The following is a 23,740-nucleotide window of genomic DNA, read 5'->3' on the forward strand; positions in this document are numbered from 1 at the left end:
ACTAATGGGAACGGAAAGTGAATATGAAGGACTGGTCCCCAAGCTTCCAGTCTCCTCATACATCTTCTACTGGCAAAACCTTACAGGAAACGTGGTTTGCTGAGTCCCAGCCTCAGCTCACAGAGTGGAATATGGGAGAGTTTGCGTTTGGAAACATGCCTGGGTAGCCAGCACAAGAAGAAAAGTCATGATTAGGAATGACAGCTGTTCTGATATGACGGGGGTGGGGAATATTTATAACCACAGCTCATATAGTAAAGATTAGTATCAATGCTACATTTTTTAAGTATCATAGTAAAACTGCAGACATAAGTAAACTTAAATAAGGGCCGGCTGCAGCGGCGGCCATTGGAGGGTGAACCAACGGCAAAGGAAGACCTTTCCCTCTCTGTCTCTCTCTCTGTCCACTCTGCCTATCAAAAAAAAAAAAAAAAAAAAACTTAAATAAGGGAACAATGGTGAACCTTACCCAAACTTTGCACTCCTGGAAAACTGTAGCTTAATGGAACCCCCCTTCCCTTTTTTTTCAGGTAAACCACTTAGTATATGGAAGGGAACCACCTTCCCCAAACATCTTACGTAAGCTTTCTGGACACCTCCCTTGTTTGCCAAGGACAACCACACAGACCTCTATAGTTCCTGTTCTTAACTCATACATGATTAGCAGAATCCTACGTCCTCACCTCTCCATCTGCACAAAATTCTTTACTTGACCAAACTTGAGTTAGGCTCCCCTACTTCCTCCAAACCTTTGACATTTAATCCTTTAAGATACCCTCAGATGAAAGGAGCACTGGAATGTAGAATCAACCCCTTAACAGAGTGTCCCAAATGCCCCTTGCTAGTACAAAGAGAACCTTTCCCAATCAGCTGTCTGATTTTATCCCATTCCCTGATTCTGGTTCTTTCCATCTTTGTTCATTCATCCGGTATAGGTGGGATGGGGGTGGGGGCTTTCTGCCTGACTTCCAAAGATTCCAGATCTTACTGTGGAAGCTTTCTCCCTGTTAGGTTCTTCCCTATCACAACATTTCCTCCTCTTTACAGCAGTAATTCTTTTTTTTTAAATACATGTTTAATTTATTTGAATGGCACTGAGACAGAGAGATCTCTGATCTACTGGTTCACTCCCCATATGTCCTCCTGAGCAGGGGCTGGACCAAGCTGAAGCCAGGAACCGAGAGCTGAATCTGGGTCTCCCATGTGGGTAACAAGGACCCAAGTACTTGAGCACCTCTCAAGGGTGCACGCCTGCAGGAAGCTGGAATTGGGAACAGAGATAGACTATAACCCAGGTACTGTAATACAGGATGTGTGCATTACCAGTGGTGCTGGGAGTTGGGGTGCCAAGCATTTACCACACAATAATGCTTTGGAAAAGAATCTCTCCCCTTACCAAAGTCTAGGTTTAGTTTTTACTGGACCATTATCTGGTGCTGTGACTCAGCTCAATATTGGATCTCCCAACTGAACCTACACCAGCCCAATCTAGGCAGGGGCACCATGTTTAGGGACTTGGTAAGTTCAATTCTTGAACTAGTACTCTGGCCTCTCATATTAAAGCACAATGAGGAGTTATACTTTTATTCTTCTGAGCTAAGAGATTCTTTCTTTGGCCTTCTTGGGAGGCCTCTTCCATCTTTTCTGGGCTCCCTGACCTAGGGATGGTGCAAAGGAATTGGTCAAATAGGACTTTTTGTCAGCTTCTTTAAAGCCTTTTTCTTGGGGTTGACCACCTGCCAGTCCCACAGATAACTCTATCAGGCATCATTCCTCCTCTTTTCTCACTGTGCACACCATTATGGCACTAATTCAGCTTAATAGCTCCAAAATGCCAAAACTTGCTAAAGGTAACTTAGGACTTCAAAGGCCTCTTGGGAAACTTGGAATTTCCCCAGATTGGCTCATCTAAGGTCTCTCCCTTCCCATCCACCTCCCTTCTTTTTACCACCTTCAGCCTTCACTTCAGCTGCCTTGAGTTCTTTGATCTTGTCTCCATCATCCAATCTCTTCCACACACCAGGCTACCCTGCCAGACCTTTTCCTAGTCACCCTGGCCTCTCAACCGAGTCATCCAAGATGTAACCTCCCTCCTTGGCCAAGGAGGGATTCCCCTCCCTTGATACAAAAGGACTTTTAAAATTCAGTCAAAAGGTGGAATTAAAAGATCTTTATTTTGGTGCAAAAATTTTTTTGAAATGCATGCATAATATTTTCATAATATTCAGTAAAATTTTTAAAAGTTTATTGTTTATTTGAGAGGCAAAGAGAGACACAGAGAGAAACAAAGAATTCTCATGTGCTTGTTCACTCCCCCAAATGCCATCAACTACCAGGGCTGGGTAGGCCAAAAGGAGGGGACAAAGGAACTCAATCCAGGTTTCCCAAGTGGCAGGACCCCAATTATATGAGCCATCAACTGATACCTCCTAGGGTGTACATTAGCTGGAAGCTGGAATGGAGAGCAAAGCCCATAGGGCATCCCAAGAGGCATCTTAACCAGGAGGCCAAATGCCTGCCCCACAGTGTGTATTTTTCATGAAATTTTTGAAGACCCTTCATGTGCATGGATTTTCAAAAATTGTTTTGTACCAAAGTAGACATATTTTAATTCCATTTCCACTGACTTTTTCTTTTTAAAGATATATTTATTTATATGAAAGTCAGAGTGAGGGGGGAGAGAGAGAGAGAAATCTTCCACTTACTATTTCACTCCTCAAATGGCTGCAACATCCAGAGCTGGGCCAGGCCAAAGTCAGAAGCTTGGAATTCCACCTGAGTCTCCTATGTGGGTAGCTGGGGCCTAAATATTTGGGCCATCTTCTGCTGACTTCCCAGGTACATTAGCAGAGAACTGGATCAGAACTGGAGCAGCCAGGACTCGAATGGGAACTTATACGGTATGCTGGCATCACAGGCAGTGACTTAACCCACCAGGCCACAACGTCAGCCCTCCATTGACTTTTTGAAGTCATAGTACAGGATGCCCAACCACATGACCTGCAATGCTAGGCTGATGAGATGAGTGACAGTTTTGTAGTCAGATCCTCATAGCCTGGGGGTATGCTCTTCAGGGTATGAGGTAGTTGCACTTGGGAGCAGCGAACCAGTAGGGGCTGTTGGGGGCTGGCTTTGTAGTAGGGGCACAGGATGCAGTACCCTTTGTTCCAAGACAGTATGTGATTGACTTGTTTAAATAACTTTGTGGACTGACAATGCAGTAGTCTGGCTGATAGGAGAAAAAGCAGGGTGTGGAGTCCTCCCCACTGGTGTGGGGCATGTGTAGTAAAGAGCAAGATAACTCATGGTCAGGCCTCTGAGGCCCTATGGAGATCAAAGATAATAAGGCAACACATTGGGGCTGGTGCCATGGCTCACTTGGTTAATCCTCCGCCTGCGGTGCCGGCATCCCATATGGGTGCCCGATTCTGTCCCGGTTGCTCCTCTTCCAGTCCAGCTCTCTGCTGTGGCCCTAGAGGGCAGTGGAGGATGGCCCAAGTGCTTGGGCGCCTGCACCCGCATGGGAGACCAGGAGGAAGCACCTGGCTCCTGGCTTCAGATCAGTGCAGCGTCGGCCATGGCAGCCATTTGGGGAGTGAACCAAAGGAAGGAAGACCTTTCTCTCTGTCTCTCTCTCTCTCGCTGTCTACAACTCTACCTGTCAAATAAAAAAAAGAAAAAAAAATAAGGCAACACATGAAATTTCAGACCTTACAAAACACACTTCTCTCTAAGGGGCTCCTGAAGGGCTCAGGGACCCCAACAACTGCCACCTGAGGCTGAACGTGGCCCTCAAAAACACAGGCTGGACATTTTATCCACTCAGCTGTGCTTCAGAGACACACAGGTGCCATTGGCCTTCCCTCAGTCCTTTGCCCCAATTTATTTAAAGGCCTCCATGAAATTACATGTGAGGGCAAAGGATCTGCACAAATACTCGTGGAGACAGTCAACCCTCATATCAACCAAGCAATAATCTGCCAGAAGCACAATCCTAGTAAAAATGTAAAAGTGGGGAGAGAAGTTGAGCTGGGTCTTTTATATGCAGGTCCTTTCAATGAACTGAGAATTTCAAATTAAAGCCATAAACTATTTTTGTGTTTATATGTTTAAGTATGTATGTATCCTGCTTCAAGTTTAGAGCAGGCACTGTGGTGGAGCAAGTTCAGCTGTACTTGGGACACCCGTTCCCATATACACTGCCTGGTTCAAGTCCTGGCTACCTTGTGTTTCTGATCTAGCTTCATGCTAATACACTTAGGAGGCAGCAGATGATAGCCCAAGTACCTGAGTTCCTGCCAGAACCGTGTGAGGACCTAAATGAAGTTCCTGGCTCCCGGGATTGGGCTGGCCTAGTCCCGGCTTCTGTGGGTTTCTGGAGAGTGAACCAGAGGATGGAAGATATCTCTTTCTCTGTATTATTCTGCCATTCAAGTAAGTAAATAAATCTTTTTTAAAAAAAAAAAAGGTTACCAAATTAAATAACAAAGTCTCTTCAAGGTCCTCAATTCTGATCAGCTTAGAGATAGAATGCTTATATAAATTAAATATTCCTGAAATCCCCAGAATTGAAAAATTAAATTTAATGCTTTCAAATGTATTCTTACAGAAGTTATCCCAAATGATTTTAAAATTCAAGTGCACCGGGCCAGAGGCATCACAATATCAGAGCGCCAGTTCTAGTCCTTGTGGGGAGCAATCCGGACTAGACTAAGTTACTCGAATTAGGACTTATTCTATGCATCTGCTCTCCCACAATATGGCGCTGGGAGAGAAGTAAACAGCTTCCGCACAGCTGCCTCCAGTTCAACCAATAAACTGTAGGACTTGCTCCTGATTGGAGGAGAGCAGCGTGCTCGGCGTGTGGGCAGCCGAGTTGGGATTGGCGGAGGAGGACTATAAAGGAGGAGAGAAACGGCATGCACCGGGAACATCTATGGGGAACATCTAGCTGAAGGAACACCTGTGCAGCCCCCGAGAAGAGCCGGCCGGCGGTGTGCCGCTCCCCTGCGGAAGTGGGGAATGTGGCCAGGGGGAACTGCCCTTCCACGGAGGTGGAAGGGATAGTAGCCAACCCGGGAAGAACCAGCAGCAAACCCGGGGAGGGCCGAGCAGACAAAAGAACAGCGCAGGGTCCTGTGTCGTTCCTCCACGAAGACGGGGAGCGACATAATGGTGCCGTGACTCGGATATGAAGCCTAGGCAGGGCTTAGTGTCGTTCCCCCACGAAGACGGGGAGCGACATAATGGTGCCGTGACTCGGATATGAAGCCTAGGCAGGGTTTAGTGTCGTTCCCCCATGAAGACGGGGAGCGACATAATGGTGCCGTGACTCGGATAGGAAACTTAGGACGGATATGAAACTTAGGAGGGAAGAAACGGGAAGAAGCAGGAAAATACCGGAGAGAGAGACTAGCGAAGAGCCTAGGGAAAAGCTGGACGAGAAAGGTGCCAGAAGAAGCTATTGAAAGCCTAGGCATAGACTTGGATATGGACTGTGGGAAAGAAGTTAGGATTGAAAGCGAAAGTGAAAGCTTTCATAGACTCGGATGCGGACTATGGCGGGGAAGCTAGGAGATTGAAAGCGAAAGTGAAACCTGGAGGAGGCTTGGACTCGGATACGGACTGTGGGAAAGAAGTTAGGATTTAAAGTGAAAGCAAGAAGAAACTTAGACTCAGATATGGACTGCAGGTTGAAAGTGAAAGTGAAACCTATAAGAAACTTAGACTTGGATACGGACTGTGGGGAGAGGCCAGGAGAAATGAGGGAGGAATATTGTTGGAAGAAAACTTAGGGAAACACACCGGGTAGAGAAAAATGTTAGGGAGGATGAAGCCGCGAGTGCAGGCCAAGCCATCTTGGAATTCTTCAAGTCACCCCGGGGAGCAAGAGGCGAAGATCTGGAACCAGAGGCAGCGACGTGGGCCGCCAGGATTCGCCAGGTTAGTCCGGGGAACTTGGACTGAATGCCGGTAGTGGCGGAAACATTCGCGGAAGCCGCCGCGTGCAGAGAGAGCACGGGGCGTGAATAGATAGGGAACGGGGCTGGCGTAGGCCGTGGTTCAGACGCGAAAGGGTTAAGCGTGGAGACCGCGGAGCGCACGAAGCCCAGCCGCGCAAAGCCGGGAAGCTGCGCAGATGAGAGAGGCGCGCGGGCTGAAGCGGCGCAGAGCCGGGAACCCGCCGGCGGGGCGAGGTGCCGGAAAGCCGCAGGGATAAGAGAAACAGAAGTTTAGAAGTAAAAGAGAAATAGGAATGCTGGAAGATAGAAGTAAAATGGGAGAAATAGGAATGCCCGGAGATAGAGAAATAGAGAAATAGAAAGGCCTCCCTACAACACTGCAATGTGAGAGCTTGGATTCGGTCTGCCTAATCAAGTGAAGCGATGAGCACCTGCGGGCAGCTAGCAGCTTATGCGCCGCAGGTCACCGAAGACAGGCACAAATTAACATCAGTAAGGCTTCCCCACAATACAACAATATTAGGCTTGGATTCGGTCTGCCTGATTAAGGCGGTAAGCGCCAGCAAGCAGCTCGACCAGAGTATGAGCTGCAGGTCGCCGAAGACAGGCACGAACCAACACTAATAAGTCTCCCCCACAATAAGGCAATGAGAAGGCTTGGATTCGGTTTGCCTGATAGGTCTTGTAAGTCCCCTGCAGGCAGAGCAGAGCATGCGCTGCAGGGCACCGAACACAGGCACGCATCAGCGCCTAAAAACCTCCTCACAACATGGCGAAGAGAGGACCCGGATTCGGTTTTCCTGATTGATAGGACTTGTAAGAGCCTGTGGCAACTCTAGCAAGTAGAGCAGAGTGTGTGCTGCGGGACACCGAAGACAGGCGCGTATCAACGCTAAAAAATAAAAAGAAAGGGGGATCTGTGGGGAGCAATCCGGACTAGACTAAGTTACTTGAATTAGGACTTATTCTATGCATCTGCTCTCCCACAATATGGCGCTGGGAGAGAAGTAAACAGCTTCCGCACAGCTGCCTCCAGTTCAACCAATAAACTGTAGGACTTGCTCCTGATTGGAGGAGAGCAGCGTACTCGGCGTGTGGGCAGCCGAGTTGGGATTGGCGGAGGAGGACTATAAAGGAGGAGAGAAACGGCATGCACCGGGAACATCTATGGGGAACATCTAGCTGAAGGAACACCTGTGCAGCCCCCGAGAAGAGCCGGCCGGCGGTGTGCCGCTCCCCTGCGGAAGTGGGGAATGTGGCCAGGGGGAACTGCCCTTCCACGGAGGTGGAAGGGATAGTAGCCAACCCGGGAAGAACCAGCAGCAAACCTGGGGAGGGCCGAGCAGACAAAAGAACAGCGCAGGGTCCTGTGTCGTTCCTCCACGAAGACGGGGAGCGACAAGTCCTGAATGCTATACTTCTAATCTCTGCTAATGCGTCTTAGAAGGCATTGGAAAATGCCCAAATACTTGGGCTCCTTCTACTCACATGAGAAACCTGGATGGAGTTTCTGGCTGCTGGCTTCAGCCTGAAGGTTTGGTTTGTTGTGAGGCCTCTCTCCTTGTTTTGTAGATGCCAACATGGATATTTCTTAGACCATTTTACTAGATAACTTTTTAAAATTAATTTTTACTTATTCGAAAGGCAGAGCAAGAGCAAAAGAGGGAGATCATCCATCATCTGCTTCATGTCTCAAATGCCCACAACAGTTAGGGGTTAGGCCAGACTGAAACTAGAAGCCAGGAACTCCATCCTGGTCTCCCACCTGGGTTGCAGGAACCCAAGTGCTTGGGCTATCACCCTCTGTTCCCAGGATTGCGTCTACAGGAAGCTGGATGGGAAAGGGAGTAGCCATATTAATATTGTTCTTTCTTATTATAAGTATCTCTCTTTTAAGATATCTGATCCTTAAAGAAATGGACGTTTGCTACTACTTGTTAGCAAATGGTTCAATGGGTTTTGCCGGAACCATGCCAACAAGCATCCTCAGGAGATGGTTCCTCAATCCTTGACTCACCCCCACAGGAGGTTTATAACTACATTGGAGTTGCCCAGCAATGGACAAGATCCATTCAACTTGAAGGAAAGGGGAGACACAATGTGGAGCTTTACCAAGACCTGTGCTCCTGAGAAACAGCAGTGATTACCCACCTCTCCTTTGTTGAGTCCCCTCCCCTTCTTGTAATAACCCTCTTGATAAGTTTCCTCTCATCTAAACCCAATGCCTACAAAATTAGTTTTGAAAAATTAAATAAAATGACATAAAATGAAACAGGAGGAAGATACAAAAGACTAAAATGCCACTTTCAAATCAAGAAGATAGAGCAAATTCAATCACAAATAGACTGTTGAGGAAATAAAAAGCATGACCCCCAAGCATGCAAATTCTAGTGGGAGTAACAACTGAAATATGTTTGTAAAATACACAAGGTATTTGGCACAGTGGTTAAGATGCAACTGGGAATGCCTGCACCCCATGTTAGAGTGCCTAGCTTCAAGTCACAGCTCTACTTCAGATTCCAATTTCCTTCAAATTTGCACTATGGGAAGCAGAATTTGAGTCTCTGCCACCCACATGGGAGACCCAGATTGATTTCTGGGCTCCTGGCTTCTGCCTGGCCTATCCTTGGCTATTGGAGGCATTTAGGGAATTAACCAACAGAGGAAGGCTCTCTCTACCCTCCCATGTGACTGTCTGTTTAAAATAAAATGAAAATAAACAAAAACAGCGGGTTTTTTTTAAAGATTTATTAATTTATTTGAAAGTCAGAGTAACACAGAGAGAAGAAGAGGCAGCGAGAGAGAGAGGTCTTCCATACGCTGGTTCACTCCCCAATTGGCCTCAACAGCCAGAGCTGCATCGATCCAAAGCCAGGAGCCAGGAGCTTCTTCTGGGTCTCCCATGTGGGTGCAGGGGCCCAACGACTTGGGCCATCTTCTCCTGCTTTCCCAGGCCATCGCAGAGAGCTGGATCAGAAATGGAGCAGCCAGGACTCGAACCAGCGCCCATATGGGATGCCAGCACTGCAGGCAGTAGCTTTACCCACTACAGCACAGCACCAGCCCCAACAAAAACGTTTTCAAATGAAACAAATAAATAAGAAGCAACTAACAGAATGAGAGAAAATATTTGCAAACTATGCACCTGATAAAGGATTAATATCTAGAATATATAAGGAGCTTAAGAAACTCAACAACAACAAAACAATCCAGTTAAGAAATGGGCAAAGGACTTAAACAGGTATTTTTCATAAGATGAACTACAATGGCCCACAGACACATGAAAAAATGTTCAGAATCCCCAGCCATCAGGGAAATGCAAATAAAAACCACAAGGAAGTTTTATCTCTCCCCAGTTAGATTGTTTATCATACAAAAAATCAAAAAATAAGAAATGCTGGTGAGGATGTGGAGAAAAAAGTACCTTAACACTTGGTGGGAATGTAAACTAGTACAAATATTATGGAAGACAGTATGGAAATTCCTCTGAGAGCTGAAAATAGATCTACCATATGACCCAGCCTTCCCTACTGTTGGGAATATATCAAAAGAAAATTAAATCAGCATATGAAAGAGGTATCTGTACTACCATGTTTATAGCAGCTCAATTCATAATAGCTAAGGTATGGAATCAACCCACATGTCTATAAACTGATGACTGGATAAAGAAAATGTGGCATATAAACACTATGGAATACTACTCAGCCAAAAAAAAGAATGAAATCCTCTCTTTTGCAACAAAATGGATGAAATTGGAGACCATTATGTTTAGTGAAATAAGCCAGGAACAAAAAGACAAATATCATGTATTTTCTCTGATATGCAGTAGCCAATATATAGACTACAAAAAAATTCTTAATGTATATGTATGAAATTGATATTTTGTGATTTGATTATTGTTTGGCCCCCTTGTCTATACTCCTGCAGAACAGTGGTCCTTCTATTTTTACTTACAGAAATCTTTATTTAGAGGACCTTAGCTTGTGATTATATAGTAAATTAAAAGTATGCTATTGCAAAAAATTAAAAGAAAAGAAAGGAGGGAGTGGAAAGGGAGGAGGGAGGAAATTATTATATTCTTTGAATCATATCTATGAAATACATAAAATCTTTTCTCTTCATGTTAATAAATAAAAATGTAGTAGAGAAATACAGAACTAGAAAACAATAAAAAAAAAAAAACCTAACATACAGAAGCCCTAAAATTGTAAAAGAAAGAAAGTTGATTTCTTTTAAAGGCCAGCAGGCTTTCTCAGAATGGCAACAAAGCAACTTAATACATTAAAACGTTAACTGTAGGCCGGCACTGTGGCTCAATAGCCTAATCCTCCACCTAGCGGTGCTGGCACACCGGGTTCTAGTCCCAGTCGGGGTGCCGGATTCTGTCCCGGTTGCCCCTCTTCCAGGCCAGCTCTCTGCTATGGCCCAGGAGTGCAGTGGAGGATGGCCCAAGTCCTTGGGCCCTGCACCTGCCTGGGAGACCAGGAGAAGCACCTGGCTCCTGCCTTCGGATCAGCGCGGTGCGCTGTCTGTGGCGAACATTGGAGGGTGAACCAATGGCAAAAGGAAGACCTTTCTCTCTGTCTGTCTCTCTCACTGTCCACTCTGCCTGTAAAAAAAAAAAAAAAGAAAGAAAGAAAAAAAAAATTGACTGTAGGTACAACAAAATACAAAATATGTCATCAAGTTAAAAGAACAATAAATCAGAAATTATATGCAATAGTATATAAGCAGGCCGGCACCGCGGCTCACTGGGCTGATCCTCCGCCTTGCGGCGCCGGCACACCAGGTTCTAGTCCCGCTCGGGGCGCCGGATTCTGTCCCGGTTGCCCCTCTACCAGGCCATCTCTCTGCTGTGGCCCGGGAGTGCAGTGGAGGATGGCCCAAGTGCTTGGGCCCTGCACCCCATGGGAGACCAGGAGAAGCCCCTGGCTCCTGCCATCGCATCAGCGCGGTGCGCCAGCCACAGCGGCCATTGGAGGGCGAACCAACGGCAAGGGAAGATCTTTCTCTCTGTCTCTCTCTCTCACTGTCCACTCTGCCTGTCCAAAAAAAAAAGTATATAAGCAAAACCTAATTTTCTTGATAAGGAGTTCTTTACAAATCAATTTTTCACATAAATATCAATATGCTTCAGGGAAAATATGCAAGAAGCATGATTAGATAATTCATAAAAGACAAAATCCAAGAAATGCAAATTAAAATTAGAAAGTAGGAGCCGGCATTGTGGTGTTGTGGATAAAACTGCTGTCTTCCTTGCCAGCATCTCATATGGGCACCAGTTCATGTCCTGATTGCTCTACTTCTGATCCTGCTCTCTGCTATGGTCTGGGAAAGCAGCAGAAGGTGGCCCAAGTCCTTGGGCCCTGCACCCACGTGGGTGACCCAAATGAAGCTCCTGGCTTCAGCATGGCCCAGCTCTGGCCAATGAAGCCATTTGGAGAGTGTACTAGTGGATGGAAGATTTCTCTTTCTCTCTGTCTCTCCCTCTCTCTTTGTAACTCTGACTTTCAAATAAATAAATAATATTTTTTTAAAAACCTAGAAAACATTTTCCACCTTAAAAGATTGGCAAAGCTGAAAAAGATTGCTAGGTCCAACACTAATGAAGATGGAAGGATACAAACCCTATTTTGCCCTCAGTGGTGCACAGGACCACAAACTTTCTGGAAGGCAGCTGGACAGACAAGCCTAACAATCATCCTAGGAATTCATCATCATATGAGTGACATTCCACAAGTACACAAATGTAAAGATGTTGTGGAGCCCAGGGAGACTGAGAGGTCCAGGTTCTTGTTGCAAAGGTGGAAAAGAATTTAAGGATAATACACAGACAAAAGCCAGTGGAAGAAAGGATTGATGGACAGAGCAGAAGTGCATACCCCACAGGCAGGTGAGGAAGGCTCCAAGGGTGAACTTCTGCCCTGCCCAGGGGCTCAGGGAGATACTTTTATCAGATTTTTTTTCAGCTGAGGGAGGAGAGCACCCAGTTCCAACACTATGTTTAATGAGCACCAAGTCTCCTCCCACGAGTGGGTATTTTACTATTATAATGAAGCAGACGTTATCTGTCCAGGGTAAGGAGGTATTGGAATTTGACTGCTTAGTTATTGATAACAAGGCCTGTTTCTTGTTGGGAGACAGTGGTGACTTCTTTAATGTTTGTCTCATACAGCCTGCCTAGGTCAGTTATTTACTGATCCTGTCTCACTAAGCCAGCTCTGCATCCATGCTGCTTCCCTTCTGAATCACAACACTGGGAACACTGTAAAGGCTGTTAAAAAATAATTTCCAGAAAAAAGGTAGAATCATGATTCACATAGATATTAAAGTGAGCATGTGTTAAGGAATTTATTTTATTCATCCAGGAGGGAATCAGGTAGATGTTATAACCATTCCCAAGGGAAAGTCAAACAGCACAGGTTTATTTGGGATAAAGGAATCGTGAGATGAGTTGTAAATGCAGGCAAAATTGATTTTTCCAGGGGGAAGGGTAGGTGGAGTCAATTCATTACCAGCCAGGACAGCATTGACATACTATCTGTACATACAACTTACAAAATATCTGAAAGTGAACAGGGTTAGAATTTATCATCCAGGGGGTATGCTAGTGACAATGCAGTTTTTAATTGAAACAGATTTTCTAGAAACTGAGTTAATTGATAGGAAAATAGTTAAATTATAATGCTGATGTGCTGATGTCATGTGGTTGTAAAAAAATGATATGGGTATCACACTGTGTTGTCATAGCTGTATTAATATATCATTGTAAATCCATATATAGCTCTATTTATAGTGTGCATTTTCCATAAAATTTTTAAAGATCCCTTATATACATGGATTTCAAAAGGTTTTTGTACCAAAATAAATTTACCTTTTAGTTCTGTTGTCCATGATTATTTTCCATGATGAAATATATAGGTAAATAATAGATATGCAATCACGTCTAGGAATTTTTACATTCTACTTCTTAAGTGTTTGAATAAAGGAAAATATGGATGTCCGTCTTCTTCCTGAAATTATCCTTTGTAGAGAAGAAAAAAGAGAACCTTACCCTAACCCACTGTTGTAAGGATGCAGACTAGTACAGTCATTGTGGAAGACAGTATGGAGATTCCTCAGAAATCTGAAAATATATCACCAGCCATCCCACTCTTGGGAATTTACCCAAATGAAATGAAATCAGCATGTGAAAGAGTTATCTGTACCCCCATGTTTATTGAAGCTCAGTTCACAATAACTAAGATATGGACTCATTCCAGATGCCCATCAACCAATGACTGGATAAAGAAAATGTGGAATACTATGGAATACTACTCAGCCATAAAAAAGAATGAAATCTTGTCTTTTTTGCAACAAAATGGATGCAAGTGGAAACCATTATATTTAGTGAAATAACCCAGTCATAAAAAGATAAATACTATATATTTTCCTTGATCTGTAGTAACTAATAGAGTACAAAATAATTTAATGTATATGAGCAAAATTGATATTTTGAGAATTATTTATCATTTACAGCCCTTGTCTCTGCTGTTGAGGAACAGTGTTTTTTTTTCTTCTTACTATTCATTGAATTCATTACTTAGTGGAGGGTTAATTTTATGACTATAAAATAAAATGAGGGGGCTGGCACTGAGGCATAGTGAATAAAGCCACCACCTACAGTACCAGCATCCCATATGGGTGCTGGTTCAAGACCTGGATGCTCCACTTCTGATCCAGCCTTCTGCTGGGCCTGGGAAAGTAGTGAAAAGTGGCCCTAGTGCTTGGGCCCCTAGACCCAGGCGGAAGACCGGAAGAAGCTCCTAGCTCCTTGCTTAGGATCAGCCCAGCTCCAACTGTTGTGGCCATTTGGGATGTGAACCAGTGGATGGAAGCTCTCTCTCTCTCTCTCTCACTCTGCCTTTCAAATTAATAAATAAATCTTTTTAAAAATAAAGTATTTCAGGGGCCGGCGCTGTGGCCTTGAGAGTCAAGCTGCTGCCTGCAGTGCCAGCATTCCATATGGGCGCCAGTTCGAGTCCCATCTGTTCCACTTCCAATCCAGCTCTCTGCTATGGCCTGGGAAAGCAGTAGAAGATGGCCCAAATCCTTGGGCCCCTGCGCCCGCATGAGGGACCTGGAGGATGCTCCTGGCTCCTGGCTTCGGGTTGGTGCAGCTCCGGCTCTTGCAGCCAATTGGAGAGTGAACCAGTGGATGGAAGACCTCTCTCTCTTTCTGCCTCTCCTTCTTTCTCTCTGTGTGTAACTCTGACTGTCAAATAAATAAGTAAATCTTAAAAAAAAAAAAAAAAGTATGTCATTGTAAAAATTAAAGGAAAGAAGATAGGAAGAAGAAGGGAGGGTAGAATCATGGGCAGTAGGAAGGTGAGGGTAGGAAGTATCACTATGCTCCTAAATCTGTATATATGAAATACTTGAAATTTGTTCATCTTATATAAATAAAAAAGAAAACCCTTCCTTTACCATCTTAAGTTCAGTAACTAGTTTCTGTGAATTAAAATTTAAAAAAATGACAGATTAGCAGGAGGGAAGATTGATTTTGTTTACATGTGGAGGCTTCACAGAAAAGCAGTTAGGCCAGCAGTTTATATATCATCTTAACAAAAAATGATAAAATGTGGAGAAGAGATTAGGCAAAGGCAGACAGAGGATGATGGATTCTGGAGTGGGAAGTTTGTGGGAAGGTGAGTTGGAAATGTAGGGTCAATATGGGTTGTTTAGTAAGGGTTGTTGTGTAAATAAGTTATTCTGTTCCTGCTATGAGAAAACAGATCGTTTTCATAAATGAAAATTGTGTCATATTTACAAAGGGAAAATTATGTTCTGTTTGTGGGCAGAGAGAGGAAGATGAAAGAGCTATTCTTGTGTCTGTTGTTTCTCAACTGTCTTCAGCTCAAAACAGTCTTCAGCCAATGTGACACATTTTGGGGCAGCGTATTCTGCTCCCCTTCACAGTTTTTTTTTTTTTTTTTTTTTGGTTTTTTTTGTTTGGTTGGTTGGTTTTTTTTTTTTTTTTTTTTGTTTTTTGACAGGCAGAGTGGACAGTGAGAGAGAGAGACAGAGAGAAAGGTCTTCCTTTGCCATTGGTTCACCCTCCAATGGCTGCCGCGGCCAGCGCACCGCACTGATCCGATGGCAGGAGCCAGGTACTTATCCTGGTCTCCCATGGGGTACAGGGCCCAAGCACTTGGGCCATCCTCCACTGCACTCCCTGGCCACAGCAGAGAGCTGGCCTGGAAGAGGGGCAACCGGGACAGAATCCGGCGCCCTGACCGGGACTAGAACCTGGTGTGCCGGCGGCGCCGCAAGGCAGAGGATTAGGCTAGTGAGCTGCGGTGCCGGCCGACCTTCACAGTTTTAAAGAGATATTTCCATTTTGAAAAAAAATATAAAATAAATAAATAATAAATGGTAAAATTAGTATCTCTATCCAAAAGAAAATAAAATTTATAGTGATAAGATACTCATCATGATCTGTGCCAACAAAAACAAGTTAAAAGAAGTACCATTCTGAATGGATGAACAAATTATAGCATATCCATGTGGAGTAACACTGAGGAAGAAAACCCCAACTGATTCACATATCCACATGGCTAAATCTCAGTCTTTATGATGAGGTAAAGATGACAAACAAGGGGGCTGGCACCGTGGCGCAGTAGGTTAATCCTCCACCTACGGCGCCGGCATCCCATATGGGCACTGGTTCTAGTCCCGGCTGCTCCTCTTCCAATCCAGCTCTCTGTTATGGCTTGGGAAAGCAGTAGAAGATGGTCCAAGTCCTTGGGCCCCTGCAACCATGTGGGAGACCTGGAAGAAGCTCCTGGCTCCTGGCGCAGCTCCAGCCATTGCGGCCATTTGGGGAGTGAACCATCGGATGGAAGACCTCTCTCTCTGTCTCTCTCTCTCTCACTGTCTGTAACTCTACCTCTCAAATAAATAGATAAAATCTTTTTAAAAAATGACAAACAAAATAGCATATACTGTTTGATTTGTATTTATAATCTGAGATTCTGGAATAAACACATGTAATTTTTAGTGACAGAAATGGCAGCAGTTGCTTGGGATTGAGTTTAGGGAGGGGAATAGACTTACTTCTGGGTATGAAAGAAATGTTATTTTTAAAAGAAAAGATTTTTTTTTTGAAAGGCAGAGGGGCAGAGAGAAGTGGGAAGAGGGAAGTATCTTCCACTCGGTGGCTCATTCTCCAAATGGCTGCTACCTGGTCTCCCATATGAATGGCAGGGGCCCAAGTTCTTGGGCCATTTTTGGCTGCCTTTCCAGAATCAGTAGCAGAAATCTGGATCAGGACCAGAGTATTTGAGACTGTAACTGGCATGCGATGCTGGCGACGAAATGGTGATTTAACCCACTGTGCCACATTGCCAGCCCCAAAATGTTCTTTATCTTGATTGTGTCAGTAGTTGCATGATTGGATGCATTTGTCAAAACTCATTGAACTGAACACCTAAAATAAACTTTTTTTTATTATATGTGAACTATACTTCAGTAAAATTGGTTTTTGAAAGGAGAAAGCATATGTGGGTAGGATCTGGACATATTGAGTTTGCAGGGGTAATAAACTCTGAGAGAATAGAATCTCTAGACTTCATGAAATACACCTGGACTCCAGTGATTCCAGCCAGGAAGCCCCTGGAAAGGGACCACTGGTGCAGCTATATACTCTTGAGGGTGATAGTGCCTAGGAGAACCTGTGGGGAATTTTCACAATGGATAGGGCTCTGGCACAGCACAGAAAGGGGAATGGGTTATGGGTTACAGGGGTGGAGGAGGTGCAAATTAACAACAGATCTTGGACATCAAAGGGGATCCACATGTTAACTAAGACAGAAGAGCCTAATGGTCTCACAGAGCTTTTCTTTCTGAAGTTTATTTTATCTATTTGCATTTTATTTGAAAGGCACAGAGGCAGAGATTTTCCATATGCTAGTTCATCCACAAATACCTGCAACAGCCAGGGCTGGGCCGGGACAAAGGCAGAATCCCGGAACTCAATATGGGTATCCCACATGGGTGATAGGAATCCAAGCACTTGAGCCATCATCTGTTGGCTCCCAGTTGCACCTTAATGGGAAACTTAGTGGGAAGTGGTACCAGGGATGACATGGGATGCAGGAATCCTAAGTTATGTCTTAACCACTGCACCAAATTCCTGTTCCTCAAAGAACTGTTTAAGCTGAGCACTAGAATTTTCATGCTGAATGAACACGAACATTCCACATAGGACAATTGTTTTAAAAGCTAACTCCTCACATTGACTCGCAAAAGGTGCATGAAGTGTGGCAGAGGTGCCCTCTGCTGGTACTATGCAAAATCAAATAAAATGGTCAAGAAATGCAAAATTCAACTCTAGGGTTTACAGATATTAGGTGTTAGACCTCCTGCATCTGAGAGGTCTTCAAGAAGTTGATGGAAATGCATACTATGAAAAAGCTCTGTACTAATTAAAATTTTTTTCATCAAAATGATCATCTTTAAAATTTGTATTTATCTTTGTTTATTTGAAGGGGTGGAAGGAAGAGAGGGAGGGAGGGAGAGAGAACGGAGGGGGAATGAGGGAGAGGGAAAGGGAGAAGGTGAGGGAGGGGGAGAGAGAGAGACAGAATCTTTGATCCACTGATTCAGTCCCCAAATGCCTGCAACAGCCAGACTGGGTAGGAACTCCTTCTGGGTCTCCAGCGTGGGTGGCAGGTACCCAACTACTTGAGCCATCACTTGGCACCTCCCAGCATCTGACTTAGCAGGAAGCTGGAACTGGGAGTCCAGCAGGGATTCCAGCTCAGGCACTGAGAAATGGGATGTAGCTACATCAAACACCCACCCCTAACCTTATCTATCGATTCAACTTTTCCACAAATTTCTTGAAGTAACCTTGTATTATATTAAAGAGTCAATTCACAAAAACCTATCTAGCATATCTGTTCTTTTTTCTGCTTTTTCCTCACTTGACACATTTTGAAATCATTCCATGCCAGCCTCATTGTGTTAGGTAGGAAGTCAGATATGAGCTTATGTGTGTGTAACAGGCCTATGTCCAGCATATGCATCTGCATCTCAAAGTCATCCCGATAATGTTTCAGGGGCAACCCAGTATTCACATCCTGCCCTGCCCCCTCCTACCCCATAACCTGCCAGGGGGGGTCCCCGCCTCTTCTGCCTGACAAATCTCCCACAATCTCCCAGATGCAGCCCAGTATCTGCATTTCAAATACCCTGCTCCAGATCCCCATTCTCCAGGGGGTCTGTTCACCCTTCTTCTAAACTCAGAATGGAGCCAGCTAGCCTCCTTCCTCCTGTCTGATACCTTCAGGGGAAAACTCAGATAGAAGTTTTTCTATTTACATCCAAAAAGCCCTTTGTTCCAAGAGGAGCAGAGGTGGGGAAGCAAGACCCATCTCCTTAAACACCCCCCCCAACCCTCATCCAGACTGCGAGCTCAGCCTCAGCCCTCTGCCTCTCTGCTGAGCTGCCCGCCTGACCTGGTCAGGTGTAATCTCTCTACTCAACTGTGTAACCTCGCTCCTCCCCCCGCCCCCAGTCCGAGCAACTGCACTCTCTCAGGTCCTGTTTGGAGGGGTGCGCATCCGTGCTTATGGATGTCCCTTCCCTAATAAATCTTGCTATTTTACCTCCCACTACTCTCTGTCTCACGCCTGAATTCTTTCTTGCACAAAGACAAGAACCTTGCCATTCTCCGGTAACAATTGTTTCTGATATTTAAAGATATCTGTGGGGGTGGGGGACAGTGTTGTGGGGTAACAGGTTAAGCTGCCACCTGTGATGCCAGCATCCACATAAACTCCCATCCAGTTCAAGCTCCTCATCTCCTGCTCCCCAGACGGCAGCACCAGCTGGGTCTGAGCCAGGCTGAAGCCAGGAGCCCAAGCTCCATCTTGGTCTCCCTTGTGGGTGGCAGGGGCCCAAGCACTTGGGCCATCTTCTGCTGCCTTCCCAGGAGTATTAGCAGGAAGCTGGGTGGGAAGTAGAGCAGCCAGGTCTCAAACCATCACTCACATTTGGAATGCTGCCATCGCAAGTGGTGGCCCAACCCACTGCACTACCACACCAACTGCAGCATCCAAATTTTTATCTTTGCCAATTCTGATAGGTACAAACTGAAGTACGGGGTGTAAATTTTACATTTTCTCATGTGTAAGAGGCCACAGTGTGTTTTACTAGAGACACATAGACACATTTGTCTAGAGACATACTAGACACATTTGTCTCTCGCTCTTTTTTTTTTTTTTTTTTTTTTTTTGACAGGCAGAGTGGACAGTGAGAGAGAGAGACAGAGAGAAAAGTCTTCCTTTGCCGTTGGTTCACCCTCCAATGGCCGCCACGGCCGGTGCGCTGTGGCCGGCGCACCGCGCTGATCCAAAGGCAGGAGCCAGGTACTTCTCCAGGTCTCCCATGGGGTGCAGGGCCCAAGCACTTGGGCCATCCTCCACTGCACTCCCGGGCCACAGCAGAGAGCTGGCCTGGAAGAGGGGCAACCGGGACAGAATGTGGCGCCCCGACCGGGACTAGAACCCGGTGTGCCGGCGCCGCAAGGCGGAGGATTAGCCTAGTGAGCCCGTGGTGCTGGCACATTTGTCTCTTATTAGAGACAAATATGCCTATATTTCTTAGCAAGTCAAGCCCCTCCACTGGGGCACTTCATCCTCAACCCTCTCTTGTACACCTCAACTCTGCAACATCAGGTTTTATTCTCGCCACTGAATCTTTCCTCTTGGCACACAAAAATGTTATTTCTCCCTTCTTCAAAGACCCTTTCACGAGACAGGCATCTGGTGCAGCAGTTAAGCTGCTGTTAGAGATGCTTACATGGCATATCGTGGAGTGCCAGGGTTCAAGGCCTGGCTTCCAGTTCCACTCTGCTCATACACACCTGGAACAGATCATGGCTCAAGCAGTTGGTCCCAGCCAACAACTTGGGAGACCCGGATTGCTTTCCAAGTTTCTGGTGCCAGCCTGGCTCAGGGCTGGATGTTGTGGGCATTTTGGGGATAAACCATCAGCTGGAAGAGCTGTTTGTCTGTTTGCTCTCAAATAAAATGAAAACAACAACAACAATGAAAAGTCCTTTTGTGAGCTCTTTCTACCTTCACTATTGCCAGAATCCTCCTTTTGTCTCTTTCTCTCTCTCTCTCTCTCTTTTTTTTTTTTTTAGCAGAGTTGCCCTTTTCTGTAAAAGGCCAGATAATAAATAGTTTTAAGCACTGTAAGCTATCTGCTCTCTGTCACAGCTACTTAACTCTGTCCCTCCAGGGTGACTGCAGCTACAGATAACTCATAAATGAAGGGGTGTGACTGTCATTTGCCAGCTACTGACCCCTGCTTCCCAGAAAGCCGACCTTCAGTCCACCCTTGCGGTGATCCGTGAGGCGGTGGAGCTACAGTTGGCACCTGTTCCTCGCACCAAGAGGCTAAAGGCTGAGTTCAGAACAGCACCAAGCGGCCAAGAGGACATAAACCTCAAAGTGAGTTTCTGGAAGAATCTGAGCATGTCTGAAGATTTGTCTGTATCTACTGTGTGCAAATTCCATCAAGCCCTCTCTAATCAGCTGCTAACGCCCATGCCTCTGGAAACAGTTGCTGTCAAGTTCAGCTGCATGTTACCAAGCCCAGGAGGCGCTGGTCTGATTGCATCTTACTTCTCATCTCTGCAGCACTTCAGACAAATAACCGCTCTTTGGCCTTGAAATTCTTTCCTTAACTGGGCTCTGAAATTATTATTTTTATATTTTTATTTGAGAGTTAGATAGATACACACACACACACACACACACACACACAAGGTGGGGGAGGGGGGCAATGGGATGAAGGGAGGGAAGAGAGAGAGATTCCATCTGCAGGTTTACTTCACAAATGCCTACAACGGCATGGACTGGGCCAGGCCAAAGCTGGGAGCTGGGAGCTCAATCATGCTCTTCCATGTGGGTGGCAGGAACCCAACTACTTGGGCCAAGACTGCTTCCTCCCAGAGTGTGTGTTAGCACGGAGCTGGAGTCGGGCCACAGCCCGGGTAATCCAGCGTGAGAGGTAGGCATCTTAATGGCCTTTCCCATCCCTCTTTATAAGCTTGCTGATTCCTCCTCATTTCCGAAACCACTTAACACAGTGGAGCTACAAGACCCAGGCCTTGGAGCTCTTCCTTTTTCTCTCTCCAGGCTGTCCTTGTGACCCCATCCAGCCTCACGTGGTTAAACACAGCCAGGCTGTGAGCCTTGACAACTCCCTCACTTCCATGTCCAGTCTGGACCTGTCCTCTCAGTTCCAGACTCCTGTCTCCAGCTGCTTGGTTGAAATCTCCACTTGGAGGTTGAATCAGCATCCCAAAACAAACATGTCTAGCACTCAGCCCCTAATCTCCCTCGCTGTTTCCACTCTTCACAACCCTGTCCGTGCATGTGCTCAGGCCAAACCCTTTAGGAGTCATCCCTGTCTTGTCTGTGTCTCACACAGTGCACACTCATCAACACGCGTTTTGGCTCTACTCCTCCAAAGTCTACACAGACTGCTCCACGCTGCCATTGTCTGTCCCCTGCAGGCTCCTGCTGCTTCTTCTGGCCCTGTAGAGCCTGTTGTCTACACAGCACCAACAGTGATCATCTAGACATGGGTCAGAACTCATCAGCCCACAGCTGGCTTCCCCTCGGGGCAAATGCTGAGTTTCGCAGTGGTCTCCACAGCCTCTCCATCCTTAACTCCTCGCCTCCTCTCCCCATCACCCGAAGGCCTCCAGTGGTTTCCTTAATTCTCATCTCTGGCACCTGTTGGGATGAATGGTCATGAAATCAGTCTCTTGAGTGATAGCTCTCAAGTAACAAAAGGAGTGCAGTAGTCTTCAGCTCCCTCCCGAAGTGAGAAGTGTGAACCTGACTGTAGCAGTGTTCAGAGGGAACAACTGAATCACTGGGTCAGCAATGCCAGTGTTATGACTTCTCTCTGAGACACAGGAGCAAGTGGTATATACCTGCCTGGGAGCCAGGTTCAGTTCACTGTGGTTCTATTACCATTTAAACACCTTCTGAAATTTGAGATACTGAAAATCTATACTGAGGCATTTAAACTTTTCAATAAGTTCATCATAAATGGAATTACCATTGTAACTTATATGTGAATGCAAGATTATAATAAAACTGCTGCTATATGAAGAAAAAAAACAGAAAGAGAATAAAACCAAAAGCATATTATTCTTAAATATTTAAATAAATATTTTTAAAAATCACAATGACTTATGCAGGGTTCTCAGATATAAAACTATCTCAGAACTTAATACATCAGGCCAGCACTGCGGCTCAGCAGGTTAAAGCCCTGGCCTGAAGCACCAGCATCCTTATGGGCACCGGTTCTAGTCCCAGCTGCTCCTCTCCAGATCCAGCTCTCTGCTATGGCCTGGGAAAGCAGTAGAAGATGGTCCAAGTCCTTGGGCTCCTACACCCACGTGGGAGAGCCGGAAGAAGCTCCTGGCTCCTGGCTTCGGATCGGCACAGCTCCGGCTGTTGTGGCCATCTGGGGAGTGAACCAGCGGGTGGAAGACCCCCACCCCAACTCTGTCTTTCAAATAATAAAATAAATCTTTGAAAAAAAATATGTGACAGGGAAAGCATTTAGCCTAATGGTTAAAAAAATCACCTGGGATCCTGCATTCCACACTGGAGTGCTTGGGTTCTAATCCAGACTCCACTAACATGCACCCTGGCAGGCAGCAAGTGATGGCTCAGGTACTTGGGTCCATGCCACCCATGTGAGAGATCCGGATCTGGTTCCTGTCTCCTGGCTTCAGCCTGGCTCAATTCAGCTGTTGTTGATATTTGGGCACTGAACCAGCATGTGAGCTCACTTGCTCTTGCTTGCTCTCTCTCTCTCTCTCTCTCGCTCCTCTTCAACTAAATAAATAAATATTTTAAAACTTAGTACATGACAATGCATTCAAACTACCTGCATTACTCAATAAGAATCTCCAAACTTGTTTTGGTCCTCTGAAAACTCAAATAATAACAATACTGCATTTACCACTTCAGAGCTCTCAATGGGAACAGCGACTGGTAGAAGGTGACACCTAGGCCTTGTCCCCAGTTTAACAGTTCATCTGAGGCTTTCCTTCCATGAGTCACCTTTCCTGTTTGTGTCTTCTTACATTTCCCACCTGTGAAACAGTATGATAGAAATACAACTCATTTAGTTATGTGACGAAGTCTGAGTAAAACTGTTATAATATCTTATCACCTGGTGTGATTTTGTGCACCGTCTAGTCTAGGGGTTCTCAAACTTACTGCACATTGGAACTTCCAAAGGAACATGAAATAAAATCCTGATGCCCAGGTTCTATACCAGGGATTCTGGTTTAACTGGAGTGGAGTGTGGCCTAGGCACATGCCTTTTTAGAAGCTCCCAGATGATTCTAATGTGCAACAACATCTGAGACCAGGGAACGCCTCTTCCAAGTAGCTTTATTATTTTTAAAAATTTTTTAAAAAGATTTATTTATTTATTTGAAAATCAGAGTTACATAGAGAGGCAGAGAGAGAGAGGTCTTCCATCCACTGGTTCACTCCCCAAATGACCGCAATGGCCAGAGCTGTGCCAATCCGAAGCCAGGAGCCAGGAGCCTCTTCCGGGTCTCCCATGTGGGTGCAGGGGCCCAAGGACTTGGGCCATCTTCCACTGCTTTCTCAAGCCATAGCAGAGAGCTGGATCGGACGTGGAGCAGCCTGTACTAGAACCAGCACCCATATGGAATGCCGGCACTG

At 45.5% G+C, this 23,740-nt stretch overlaps 1 protein-coding gene across 1 annotated transcript in view; it reads left to right on the top strand.

The window, feature by feature from the left end:
- The window catches only part of LOC138844085 (uncharacterized), a 34,666-nt gene extending 11,819 nt beyond the window's left edge, over positions 1-22,847 (top strand). Inside the window, exon 2 of the mRNA XM_070050649.1 lies at positions 20,253-22,847. Within this exon, the coding sequence (XP_069906750.1) occupies positions 20,253-20,280 (28 nt within the window). The 3' untranslated portion in view covers positions 20,281-22,847. The remainder of the gene's footprint in view (positions 1-20,252) is intronic.
- The last annotated feature ends 893 nt before the right edge of the window (positions 22,848-23,740 follow it).

This window comes from Oryctolagus cuniculus, chromosome 1, assembly GCF_964237555.1.
Source record: "Oryctolagus cuniculus chromosome 1, mOryCun1.1, whole genome shotgun sequence".
Taxonomy (NCBI): Eukaryota; Metazoa; Chordata; class Mammalia; order Lagomorpha; family Leporidae; genus Oryctolagus; species Oryctolagus cuniculus.